Source organism: Poecilia reticulata, chromosome 10 (assembly GCF_904066995.2).
Source record: "Poecilia reticulata chromosome 10, P_reticulata-male-v2, whole genome shotgun sequence".
Classification (NCBI taxonomy): Eukaryota; Metazoa; Chordata; class Actinopteri; order Cyprinodontiformes; family Poeciliidae; genus Poecilia; species Poecilia reticulata.
In genome coordinates, this window is record NC_088839.1 from 16,945,005 (window position 1) to 16,959,202 (window position 14,198).

The window sequence follows — 14,198 nt, forward strand, 5'->3', positions numbered from 1 at the left end:
TCATCTGTGTATATCCGATTCTTTTAAAGATTATAAATGTCGCTAAAAATGTTATTGAATATGAACTATCGACTAACTTTTCAAATACAATTCATCTAAATTGACCTGAACTGAACAGTATTAATAAAAATAAATAAAATAAAAACAAATACTCCCTGAATACATGCACGGTTTCCGTCCGTAGTGCTTATTAGAAAATATTTGATTTCCTGTTTCATGGTTCATTTGATTTATTTGTTTTATTTTTTATTTAAGTATATCCCTATAGCTGATCAAAACATGTAATCTCCGCATGGGATTTATTTAAAATCAAAATTGAATGCAGTTGCATATTTATTACTTCTATTCTTTAACGTTCAAAATTCCACAAATATGCAGGAATACTCAACATGTCGCGGCTGAGATCATCCAAATTACTTTTACTGAATTATATGGATCTTTATCTTCTGTTTAGAGATTTTGGATTCTAATTAGTTTTTTATTGGTTGACATAGTCCGTTTCAATCCTGCTTAAATGAAGATCCTCAAGTTTCAACAAAGTAACATTTACTTTGAGAAAAAGTATTCAAAAATTCGTTGGAATATTTGAACATTTTTGCCTCTTTTGTGATTATTTTCTTTATTTTCATTTTCTTTGTTTTATACAAAATCAAATATTGAAAATCTAGCTAAGTTGAAAAGATGGCAATATTATCTCTATTATAGATTTCGTGTATTTTAATGTTTTGCCGATTCATAAAAAAAATTACAAGATATTTACAAGGTAAATTCACGTGTTTGTACTTCGTAGACTTTTTTGGAGTCGGGTGTAGTTTTCGCGGGTGTCCGCACGGGGACATTGTAGACCATTACATCTGAATGTCCTTTTTATTTCCACGGACTCCTCCCAGAGTTAGATGGTGATTATGATGTTTCTCTGACGTTTGAAACAAAGAGAAGAGGGTTGAAACACAACGACGAAAGGACGATTTTGTGGAGCTTCGGTTTTTCCTTTTTGAACAGATTTCCGAATACCTATTGTTGTTATTATTTCATGGCGTATCAATTTTTTTATTTATTTGTGTGTCCTTTCTTTTGTGGAAACATGATTTTTCCGTGGAGAACAAGCTCTGTGTGGATATACTTCATCTTTGTGCTGCTGCTTTGCTGCCGGGAAGCGGCTCTAGGACAGCTCTCTTACTCCGTGTCAGAGGAGGTAAACCAAGGGACCGTGATCGCGAATATTGCAAAAGATCTCAACCTGAACGTCAAGGATTTAGAAACCCGTTTGTTCCAGATCGTTGCAGGATCGAACAAAAAATATTTTGAGGTAAATCTAAAGACCGGTTCCCTTTATGTCAATGAGAGAATAGATCGAGAGGAACTGTGCGGCGAAGGAGAAAAATGCTCAATCAGTGTAGAAGCGGTTATTAACAATCCTCTGAAATTGTACCGCATGGACATTGCAATTTTAGACGTAAATGATAACTCCCCCACATTCACCAGCACGTCTCAGATGATCAACATTAGCGAAAGTATTGCAGCAGGAACTAAATTCCCGTTGCATTCAGCTCGTGATGCAGACGTAGGAAAAAATTCAGTGAGTACTTACAGACTGAGTCAGAACGAGCACTTTTCTCTAGCAACGCAAAAAGGAGAAAAAATAACTCCAGAACTTGTGCTTCAGAAAATGTTAGATAGAGAAAAACAGTCTTTGTTTCGGTTAATACTGACGGCTGTTGATGGAGGAACACCAGCTAAATCAGGTAGTATGACAATAATAATAAATGTTTTGGACCACAATGACAACCCTCCAGCATTCAGTCAAACTCTATACAAAGCAAAGGTGTACGAGAATGTAAAAATAGGGACACTAATAATAAGACTAAATGCTACAGATTTAGATGCAGGACAAAATGCACAACTAATTTATTCATTCAGTGAAGTAAGTGGGAAAGAGACAGATCTCTTTGCTATAGATGAAAATACAGGATATGTGACAAATAAAAAGAATATAGACTTTGAAGAGAATAATGCATTTGAACTTAGAGTACAAGTCAGTGATCAAGGCTACTCACCTCTCACCTCACATGCTAAATTGCTAATTGAAGTTTTAGATGTGAATGACAATGCTCCTGAAATTACAGTTACCTCCCTGTTAAATACAGTGAAAGAAGATGCATCCATTGGCACAGTGATTGCTCTTGTTTCAGTGCTTGATAAAGATAGCAGTAAAAATGCTATAGTGAATTGCAAAATTTCCAATAATGTTCCTTTTAAACTAGAGTCAAACTACAGGAATTACTATTCTCTAGTCGTGGATGGACCTCTGGACAGAGAAAAAGTGCCACAGTATGATATCAGCATCACAGCTGAAGATGAGGGCAGCCCACCTCTCTCTAGCACAACTGTGGTTCTTGTTCATGTCTCTGACGTAAATGATAACAGACCTCTTTTTGCAAATGGCACTATAAATATCTTTATAAAAGAAAACAGTCCAATAGGAGCAGTTATTAAAAAAGTGTCTGCAGTGGATGCAGACATTGATCAGAATGGTCAGGTTAGTTATTCCCTATTACATGATAATAGTAACCAGCTGTCACTCACATCAATGATAAATATCAACTCAGAGACAGGAGAAATAATCAGCCTGCAGTCTTTTAACTATGAGGAGCTGAAAACATTTCATTTTAAAATTCAAGCCACAGACTCTGGTGTTCCTCCACTCAGCAGCAACGTGACTGTTAATGTTTTAATCCTCGATGAAAATGATAATAATCCAACTATTTTAGCTCCTTATTCTGAGCACGGCTCTGTTAACAGTGAGACCATCCCTTACTCTGCTGAACCGGGATACTTTGTAGCAAAGATCAGGGCTGTGGACGCAGATTCTGGATACAATGCTCTGCTTTCTTATCACCTGTCTGAGCCCAAAGGAAACAACATGTTCAGGATCGGAACCAGCACCGGAGAAGTCAGGACTAAGAGGAGAATGAGCGACAATGACCTGAAAACTCACCACTTGTTGGTGCTGGTTTCTGATAATGGAGAACCTTCTCTGTCAGCCACTGTTTCTATTGATGTAATGGTGGTTGAAACCACAGCTGATGTCCAGACTCAGTTCAGACATGTGCCTATAAAGGAGGACAACTTCTCTGATTTGAACTTTTACCTGCTGATCGCCATCGTGTCAGTATCTGTGATCTTTCTGCTGAGTCTCATCAGTTTAATAGCTGTCAGATGCCACAGGACAGACAGTGATTTCAGCAGGTACAGCGCCCCCATGATCACCACCCACCCTGACGGGAGCTGGTCTTACTCTAAAGCTACTCAGCAGTATGACGTGTGTTTCAGTTCAGACACACTGAAAAGTGACGTAGTGGTTTTCCCCGCCCCGTTTCCACCTGTAGATGCTGAACTGATCAGTATAAACGGGAGTGATACTTTTACCAGAACTCAGACTTTACCAAACAAAGACAAGGTAAGAATGCAGCTTGAGTTCTGTTAATGTCTATTTCTATGTTGTGGAAAAAAGTTTTGCTTTCCCAGCCCCAGTAGTATCTTGACTGTTGCTTATTTAATTTTATGCAAAATTGCCTTGCAGCTACATTTTTAATACATTTTGTCTACATTACATGATATGCCGCCATTCTCTCCCTATATTAGGTTATTTCTTTATTTCATAACCGTCTTTGTCACTACGCTGATTACGGTCATGTTTCATATTGCCGATCTGTTTAAACGTAAATTTAATTAACATATTTATTTCCTCTATCTTTTTTCTATTATTAGAAAAAATAATAAAGGACTCAACTGTCCTTGAGTGCCAGAAAGGCGCCTTTGAAATAAAATGTATTATTATTATTATTATTATTATTATTATTATTATTATTATTATTATTATTATTATTATTATTATTATTATGTCTTTGATTTTTTTTACATTTATTTAGAAGATATTATTATACATTTTGAATTTATTATGTCTGATAGATGCGAAAAAATGTTACGTTGTCTTTCTGAGTTCATGAAATATTCTATTAACTAAAAATACTGCTGTCAAGAGGATTCCTCCATCAGCGCATTTGTAAAGAATCTCTAGTGTAATTGTTTTGGTGTAAGCAGAGAGAAAACCTGAACTTCCCGTCTTGAGAACAATTTTTTTGGATCTCTGCAACTTTTATGCAAAGTCAAAGTTAATATATTTTGTATGAATACGGAATATGACGACTGTCAATTCATTCCAGAAAAATAAAAGAAATATAATAAAATCTCGTAATGCAAGCTGTGAGTTGCAGAGAATAAATTAAAATTCATTTTCTTTGAGATTTTTGTAAATAATGTACGTAACATTGGTGATGGTATTCATGTCAGTGTTGGCTGTAATTGTCGATTTTGTCCAGTAGGGGACATTATAGACCGTCACATCTAAATTTTCCCCTCGGTTTTTCAACTCCTCCCAGATTCAAAGCTTGATGATGTTCTATGGTTTTGAAACAAAGAGAGAAACAGGGAGAAGAATCAAGACGCATGGGCGATTTCTTCTTGAAAAATAACACTTTTTTCTTTCTGTGGACCGGATCTTCCCGATGATGTTGTGACATGACCAAGGGCATTTTGGCAGTGCGGATTTTTTGAACTGGGAAAATGTATTTTAAGGCCAGATCGAGGTCTGTATGGATACACCTCGTCTTTGTGCTGCTGGACTGTTATTGCGAAGCGGTTTCGGGACAGCTTTCATACTCCGTGTTTGAAGAAGTAAATCCGGGGTCTCCTGTCGGAAATATTGCAAAAGATCTCAACCTTAATGTTCAGGACCTGGAATCGCGTATGTTCCAGATCGTTGCTGGATCAAAGAGGAAATATTTTGAGGTAAATCTAAAGACGGGAGTCGTGTTCGTAAATGAGAGAATAGATCGAGAAAAGCTCTGCGGTGAAGAGGCCAAATGTGCTATTAATGTTGAAGTAGTTATCAATAATCCATTGAAACTCTATCGCATAGAAATAGCAATATTAGATGTCAATGATAATTCCCCGGATTTTGTTAGCAAGACGGTGGAGCTAAACGTCACTGAGAACACAGCAGTGGGCACGAGATTTCCTCTGCATCCTGCTCACGATGCAGACGTTGGCAAAAACACCGTGCAATCATACAGGCTCAGTCAAAATGAACATTTCACTTTGGAAACACAGAAGGGAGAAAGTGAAACACCTGAACTGGTACTTCAGAAAGTTTTAGACCGAGAAAAGAAACATGTTATACAGCTCAGCCTAACTGCTGTGGACGGAGGGACACCAGCTAGATCTGGAACAATGGATTTGATAATAAATGTCATAGATATTAACGATAACGCCCCCAAATTTAGTAAAACTCTGTATAAAACCAGCGTGTATGAAAATGTCACAATAGGCACGTCAATAATTACATTAACTGCGACAGATTTAGATGCAGGCCTGAATGGACAGGTGTTATACTCTCTAAGTGCTATAGGCAGGGGAAATATTAATGAGCTTTTTGCAGTAGATGACAAATCTGGAACAGTAAGAAATATAAAGAATATTGACTTTGAAGAGAATAATGCTTTTGAGATTAGAGTACAAGCCAGTGACAGGGCAATATTTCCTATCACCTCGCATGCAAAATTACTTATAGAAGTGCTTGACGTAAATGACAACGCTCCTGAAATTACAGTGACGTCCATGTTAAACCCAGTGAAAGAGGATGCCTCCATTGGCACCGCGATTGCTTTTGTTTCAGTATTTGACAAGGACAGCGGTAAAAATGCCATTATGAATTGTAAAATTTCAAACACTGTCCCTTTTAAATTAGAGTTAAATTATAAGAATTACTATTCTCTAGTTGTTGATGGAGCACTTGACAGAGAAAGAGCAGCTCACTATAATATCAGCATCAGAGCTACAGACGAAGGCAACCCATCTCTTTCCAGCATCAGTTTCATTCTTGTAAATGTCTCTGATGTAAATGATAATACCCCTTATTTCACAGAGAACGCTATACATGTATTTATAAAAGAAAACAGTCCATCAGGGGCAGTTATTAAAACAGTGTCAGCAATTGATGTAGACTCTTATCAAAATGGTCAAATAAGCTATTCACTTTTAATTGACAATAGTAACCCGCTGCCACTCAGATCAATGATCAACATTAACTCAGAAACAGGTGATATAATCAGTCTGCAGTCTTTTAATTATGAGGAATTAAAAACATTTCAGTTTAAAGTTCAAGCTACAGATGCTGGTGTTCCTCCACTCAGCAGCAACGTGACTGTTAATGTTTTAGTCCTGGATGAAAATGATAATAATCCAACTATTTTAGCTCCTTATTCTGAGCACGGCTCTGTTAACAGTGAGACCATCCCTTATTCTGCTGAAGCTGGATACTTTGTAGCAAAGATCAGGGCTGTGGACGTGGATTCTGGATACAATGCGCTGCTTTCTTATCACCTGTCGGAGCCCAAAGGAAACAACCTGTTCAGGATCGGAACCAGCACCGGAGAAATCAGGACTAAGAGGAGAATGAGCGACAGTGACTTAAAAACTCATCCTTTGGTGGTGTTAGTTTCTGATAATGGAGAACCTTCTCTATCAGCCACTGTTTCTATTGATGTGATGGTGGTTGAAACCACAGCTGATGTCCAGACTCAGTTCAGACATGTGCCTATAAAGGAGGACAACTTCTCTGATTTGAACTTGTATCTGCTGATCGCCATCGTGTCAGTGTTTGTGATCTTTCTGCTGAGTCTCATCAGTTTAATAGCTGTCAGATGCCACAGGACAGACAGTGATTTCAGCAGGTACAGCGCCCCCATGATCACCACCCACCCTGACGGGAGCTGGTCTTACTCTAAAGCTACCCAACAGTATGACGTGTGTTTCAGCTCAGACACACTGAAGAGTGACGTAGTGGTTTTCCCCGCCCCGTTTCCACCTGCAGATGCTGAACTGATCAGTATTAACGGGAGTGATACTTTTACTAGAACTCAGACTTTACCAAACAAAGAAAAGGTAAGCATATTGTTAAATTCTTTGTCAACCTCTAATTCAACATGTCGTAATGTGCTGGCTTGCGTATGCATTTCTGCTATGTAGCTGCAATAAATCCTACTGCGTCATACGTTTTCAGACCAGCTGATATTAGTTTTTCAATCTCATAAAAAGCTTATGAAATAAGGGTTGTGAAGAAGTAAGTTGTTTTGTGTGTTTGTGTGTGTGCGTGTGTGTGTGTGCGTTTGCGTGTGTGTGTGTGTGTGTGTGTGTGTGTGTGTGTTTGTGTGTGTGTGTGTGTGTGTGTGTGTGTGTGTGTGTGTGTGTGTGTGTGTGTGTGTGTGTGTGTGTGTGTGTGTGACGTCAGTTGGCGAATGCATTTTGCCCCTCTCCATGGTTCTGAAACTATATTCGTCAACGGTCTCTTTTCCACGTTATCTAAAGATGCATAAAAATATATTTATTTTTGTATTTTTTTGCAGTATGAATAGAAATGTTTATAGCATATTTATTCTGGAAGTACACAAACTGTATTTTTTCAGTTTGTGTTGTCCATCGAAGATGTCTAATCAATTAATATATATATATATATATATATATATATATATATATATATATATATATATATATATATATATATTTTAACTTTAGTTTATTTTAATTTTCCAAATAGATTTATGTCCGGAATAAATAAAAAAATAAAAATAAAAAAATAAAATGTTGCAGAGGTAAATACCGTTTTATGCTATTTATTCACCAATTTTTAAGGGTAGGTTTTTCCAGTAACGCTCCAGCAGAGGACAGTGCAGACCGTAGCATTTCTATAGAATGATTCAGGACTCCTCCCAGATTTATTGAACGATTCCTCTTTGCTCTGTCACAAAGAGGTATCGAGACAAAGGACGGTCGACGTCTGTTGCGAACATGGTGACATTTCCATTCGGAAGAATAGCTTTCTGATTCCTATATTTTGCTTTGTTTATATACCATACCAGGATGTTTTCCTGATTTGTTCGTACGCTTTGTCATAGGTCTAGAATTATGCATCGATTGGATAGACCGAGCTCGATATGGATTTATTTCTTGCTCACCCTGCTGAACTGTTATTCGGACGCTGTATCTGGGCAGCTCACTTACACCGTCGCAGAGGAGTCAAACATTGGGACTGTTTTGGGAAACATAGCCAAGGATCTGAGCATCAATGTCCAAGAGTTGGAAACGCGGATGTTTCAGATTGTTGCCGGATCTAAGAGAAAATACTTCGAGGTAAATGTGAAGACTGGTGCTCTCTATGTAAATGAAAGAATAGACCGAGAGCAGCTCTGTGGTGATGAGTCAAAGTGTTCACTCGGTGTAGAAGCAGTCATAAATAACCCTCTGAAACTGTACCGTGTTGAAGTTGTTGTTTTAGACGTCAATGATAACTCGCCATCATTTCCCAGCATGTCGCAGACGATTAATATTACCGAAAGCACAGCAGCAGGAGCTAAATTCCTGCTGAAACGGGCTCACGATGCAGATGCAGGGAAGAACTCTGTTAATACATACAAGCTCAGTCAAAATGAGTATTTTTCTCTAAATACGCATAAGGGACAGAATATGATTGTCGAACTAGTCCTACAGAAAGTGCTAGATAGAGAAAAGCAGTCTGTGATACGACTCACGCTGACTGCCATTGATGGAGGAACACCAGCTAAATCAGGAAGTACAACTATTATAGTAAATGTGTTGGACGTTAATGATAATCACCCAGTTTTTAGTCAAAAACTTTATAAAGCCAGTGTGTATGAGAACGTTAAGATCGGGACACCAATAATTACTCTAAATGCTACGGACTTAGATGCAGGACAGAATGGCCAAATATTGTATTCATTGATTGATATAGACCAAGGAAAACAAACGAGCTTATTCACTATAAACGAACAAAATGGCACAATAACGAACAAAAACAACATAGACTTTGAGGAGAACAATGCTTTTGAGATTCAAGTGCAAGCCAGTGATAGTGCAAACTCTCCTCTCACTTCAAATGCAAAATTACTGATTGAAGTTTTAGACGTGAATGACAACGCGCCTGAAATTACAGTGACATCGCTTTTAAATACAGTGAGAGAAGATGCGTCCATTGGCACCGCGATTGCTCTTGTTTCTGTGTCTGATAAAGACAGCGGGAGGAATGGGATGGTGAACTGTGAAATTTCCAATAATGTTCCTTTCAAATTAGAAGCAAATTATAAGAATTACTATTCCTTAATTGTTGATGGAGCGCTTGACAGAGAAAGAGCGGCTCACTATAATATTTGCATCAGTGTTAGAGATGAGGGGCATCCATCTCTCTCCAGCACCAGTGTCATTCTTGTGCACGTCGCTGATGTAAATGATAACAAACCCAATTTCCCAGAAGACGCTGTAAACGTCTTCATAAAAGAAAACAGTCCAATAGGAACAGTTATTAAAACAGTGTCAGCAGTGGATGCAGACTCTGATCAAAATGGTCAAATAAGCTACTCACTTTTAAATGACAATAGTAACCCACTGCCTCTCGGATCGATGATCAACATTAACTCAGAAACAGGCGATATAATCAGTCTGCAGTCTTTTAATTACGAGGAGTTCAAAACATTTCAGTTTAAAGTTCAGGCTACAGATGCTGGCGTTCCTCCACTCAGTAGCAACGTGACTGTAAATATTTTAATCCTCGATGAAAATGATAATAATCCAACTATTTTAGCTCCTTATTCTGAGCACGGCTCTGTTAACGGTGAGACCATCCCTTATTCCGTTGAACCGGGATACTTTGTAGCAAAGATCAGGGCTGTGGACGCAGATTCTGGATACAACGCGCTGCTTTCTTATCACCTATCTGAGCCCAAAGGAAACAACCTGTTCAGGATCGGAACCAGCACCGGAGAAATCAGGACTAAGAGGAGAATGAGTGACAATGACCTGAAAACTCACCCATTGGTTGTGCTGGTTTCTGATAATGGAGAACCTTCTCTGTCAGCTACTGTTTCTATTGATGTGATGGTGGTTGAAACCACAGCTGATGTCCAGACTGAGTTCAGACATGTGTCTATAAAGGAGGACAACTTCTCCGATTTGAACTTTTACCTGCTGATCGCCATCGTGTCAGTGTCTGTGATCTTTCTGCTGAGTCTCATCAGTTTAATAGCTGTCAGATGCCACAGGACAGACAGTGATTTCAGCAGGTACAGCGCCCCCATGATCACCACCCACCCTGACGGGAGCTGGTCTTACTCTAAAGCTACTCAGCAGTATGACGTGTGTTTCAGCTCAGACACACTGAAGAGTGACGTAGTGGTTTTCCCCGCTCCGTTTCCACCTGCAGATGCGGAACTGATCAGTATTAACGGGAGTGATACTTTTACCAGAACTCAAACTTTACCTAACAAAGAAAAGGTAAGAATATAACACCGCCTTCCCCCACTCTTATGTACGTAATCCATTTTTTTTTTTTTTTTTTTTTTTTTTTTTAATGTAGCTGTATTTGGAAATCTCCGTTGTTACGGCTTTTATGTTTTTACTAAAATCTCTTCTGGCGTGCCATGTTTTGTATTAAATACGTTTTACGAACAAAGAAAAAATGTTGCTATGTAATTAAGGAAAACATTACTGAGGAGCCTATTCATTGAATTTGTTTTTCTTGGTCAGGTTGATGAAAAGTTAAATATGAAGTGTCAATAAACACTTCAGATGGTGGTTTTGTTTTATACTGTGGCTCAATTTACTGATGCACAATTACACGACATGTATGTTTTGCAGGACATTGAAATATGCTTATCTCTTTTCCCCACGCCAGTGAATTTCATCTTCCGCCTCGCTAATTGCTGTGTTCACGGTGGTGAACTATTTTATTGTTTGCATAATCCTATATCGTAAAAAAAAAATCACATTCTGAACAAGGAAAACATTTATTTTGATTCATATACTTATATGAGTAAATGCGTTTCTTTAAACAAGTGTTTTAACTTAGAGTTGTTGGTTTTGATGCAGTTCCCCCAAACGTCCATGAGGCGACAGTCAAGACCGTAACACCGACGGGGCTCGTTGATTTTTAAAGGCACCTCCCATGTTGAGAGCATCCATTTTTATCGGTACATTGTGAGAGTTAGACGCAGTGAAAGAGAGAGAGAGAGCAACATTTTATATTCGCGTCTGTAAACATATTTTCTCTCCATATGAATCAAGGGTTTTGCTGTCCTATGAACGGATCTATGTTTTATTATCGCTGGCCGGAACTATGGGTCCTCTGAGAGGAGTGATCTCCTTTGGATTATATCTGTTGTTTGTTTCCGTGGAGCATAACAGTGGAGCCGTGTCTGGGCAGCTTTCTTACTCTGTCCAGGAAGAGGTAAACCCCGGGACTTCAGTTGGCAATTTGGCAAAGGATCTCAACATTAATGTGCAGGATTTGGAGTCGCGCATGTTCCAGACAGTGGCCGGATCGAAGGCAAAGTATTTTGATGTCAATTTAAAGTCAGGATTTCTCTACGTCAGTGAGAGAATCGACAGAGAACTTCTTTGTGCGAAGGCGACGACATGCACCATAAATGTAGAAGCCGTGATTAACAATCCACTCAAACTTTATCAGATTGAAGTCGTTGTTCTAGATGTAAATGATAACGCCCCCGTTTTTAGTACGAAATCCCAGACTATCAACATAGCAGAGAACATTTTGCCAGGAACAACATTCCCTCTGCTGTCTGCATATGATGCTGATGTGGGGAAAAACGGTATAAGCACCTATAAGCTAAAGCCTAGCGAGTATTTTTCTTTAAAAGTACACAAAGGTGAGAGTGTGTCAGCTGAGTTAGTCCTACAGAAAGCCTTAGACCGTGAAAAGCAGGAATTAATTAAACTTACGCTGACAGCAATAGACGGAGGGACACCAGTGAAATCAGGTACGTCAGAAATTATTATTCGTGTGCTTGATATAAACGATAACATTCCCACTTTTATCAAAACACTGTATAAAACAAGCATTTCAGAAAATGCGCCTCTCGGAATGGCCTTAGTCGAGGTGGCTGCGACTGATGCCGACCAGGGATTGAACAAAGAAATTGTATATTCACTGAATTCTAACGATCAGGACCACGTTTTAGAAATCTTTGAAATTGATAGCGAAACAGGAGTAATAACAGTTAAAGAGAATATAGACTTTGAATTAAATCCATCGTTTGAGATTCGTGTGCAGGCTGCAGACAAAGGAAGTCCTCCGCTAACAGCTCAGTGTAAAGTCCTGGTGGAGGTGGTGGATGTAAATGACAATGCACCTGACATCACTGTAACGTCACTGCTCCGTAGTGTTAGAGAGGACGCTGAAATTGGCACCGCAGTTGCACTTGTTTCAGTTCTCGACAGAGACGGTGGCAAAAACGGCGAGGTAAAATGTGAGATTTCGAACACTGTTCCCTTTAAGCTGGAGACAAATTACAAAAATTATTATACGCTGGTTTTAAGTCACACTCTAGACAGGGAATTAATTTCTCAGTATAACATTACAATTAAAACTACAGATGAAGGGAGCCCACCACTGTCTAATACAAGTGTTGTTTCGATTCAGGTTTCCGATGTAAATGACAACGCGCCTCAGTTTTCTGAGGCTGTAATTAATATGTATGTGCAGGAAAATAGTCCAGTTGGGACGGTTTTAAAAGCAGTACCTGCAACTGATGCTGATGCTAGTGAAAACAGCATGGTCAGCTACGCAATAGTCAGTAATAATAACTTTTTACCGCTGTCAACAATGATTGACATCAACTCAGAAACAGGAAATATAGTAAGTCTGCAGACTTTTAATTATGAAGATATGAAAACATTTCAGTTTAAAGTTAAGGCCACAGATTCTGGTGTTCCTCCGCTCAGCAGCAACGTGACTGTTAATGTTTTTATCTTGGATGAAAATGATAATAATCCAACTATTTTAGCTCCCTATTCTGAGCACGGCTCTGTTAACAGTGAGACCATCCCTTATTCTGCTGAAGCGGGATACTTTGTAGCAAAGATCAGGGCTGTGGACGCAGATTCTGGATACAACGCGCTGCTTTCTTATCACCTGTCTGAGCCCAAAGGAAACAACCTGTTCAGGATCGGAACCAGCACCGGAGAAATCAGGACTAAGAGGAGAATGAGCGACAATGACCTGAAAACTCATCCACTGTTTGTGCTGGTTTCTGATAATGGAGAACCTTCTCTGTCAGCCACTGTTTCTATTGATGTGATGGTGGTTGAAACCACAGCTGATGTCCAGACTCAGTTCAGACATGTGCCTACAAAGGAGGACAACTTCTCTGATTTGAACTTTTATCTGCTGATCGCCATCGTGTCAGTGTCTGTGATCTTTCTGCTGAGTCTCATCAGTTTAATAGCTGTCAGATGCCACAGGACAGACAGTGATTTCAGCAGGTACAGCGCCCCCATGATCACCACCCACCCTGACGGGAGCTGGTCTTACTCTAAAGCTACTCAGCAGTATGACGTGTGTTTCAGCTCAGACACACTGAAGAGTGACGTAGTGGTTTTCCCCGCCCCGTTTCCACCTGCAGATGCGGAACTGATCAGTATTAACGGGAGTGATACATTTACCAGAACTCAAACATTACCTAACAAAGAAAAGGTAAGATTTATTTTAGAATTCAAGTTTTGTTGTTTTTACCAAAGATGGTTGGGTAATACTTATATCCATAATTATTATGCAAGATAGACTTTTCTTTGCAAATACAAGTTCAAATCATTATGCTTGTGCGTCGTTACTGCTTGCAGAACTGCATTTCACTTTCCAATTTTAATTTTTAAATGTTTATGTTGTTTATACTCATACGTTGTCTAAATATTTTGTGTCAAATCCTCACCTGATGAACTGAGCATCATTCAATTGTCTATACCGTATAATATTATAAAGTCGGCCTACACACACAATTGTTAATAAATAATTTAAAGAAGCAAATCATCAAGGGCAAAATCTATACGAATTTGTTTACTCTTACATGTTTCCTCGTTGGCGACAATTTGCTTGAAACTGACAAAGTACCGCATATATATTTATTTCTGCCGTTTTTAGTGACGCTTGTAATAACTTTTTAATAAAGATTGTTACACGCATTCCGCCCGCTCTTCTGTTCTTTCTGTGTAAAAAGTATAATAATAATAATAATAATAATAATAATAATAATAATAATAATAATAATAATAAT

At 38.6% G+C, this 14,198-nt stretch overlaps 1 protein-coding gene and 1 pseudogene across 26 annotated transcripts in view; both read left to right on the top strand.

Moving 5' to 3' along the window:
* LOC103471329 (protocadherin alpha-C2-like) overlaps positions 1 to 14,198 on the top strand; it is a 195,427-nt gene that overhangs the window by 118,029 nt on the left and 63,200 nt on the right. The window contains exon 1 of one of the 26 annotated variants that reach the window (XM_081611440.1): positions 938 to 3,460. The exons of 24 other annotated variants lie outside the window; for them this stretch is intronic. In XM_081611440.1, the coding sequence (XP_081467566.1) occupies positions 1,034 to 3,460 (2,427 nt within the window). In that variant the 5' untranslated portion in view covers positions 938 to 1,033. Of the gene's footprint in view, positions 1 to 937; positions 3,461 to 11,081; positions 13,622 to 14,198 lie in introns of those variants that run through there. One more of the 26 variants, XM_081611417.1, reaches the window with a different exon arrangement.
* Positions 7,670 to 10,431, top strand: LOC145553053 (protocadherin alpha-3 pseudogene; annotated as a pseudogene).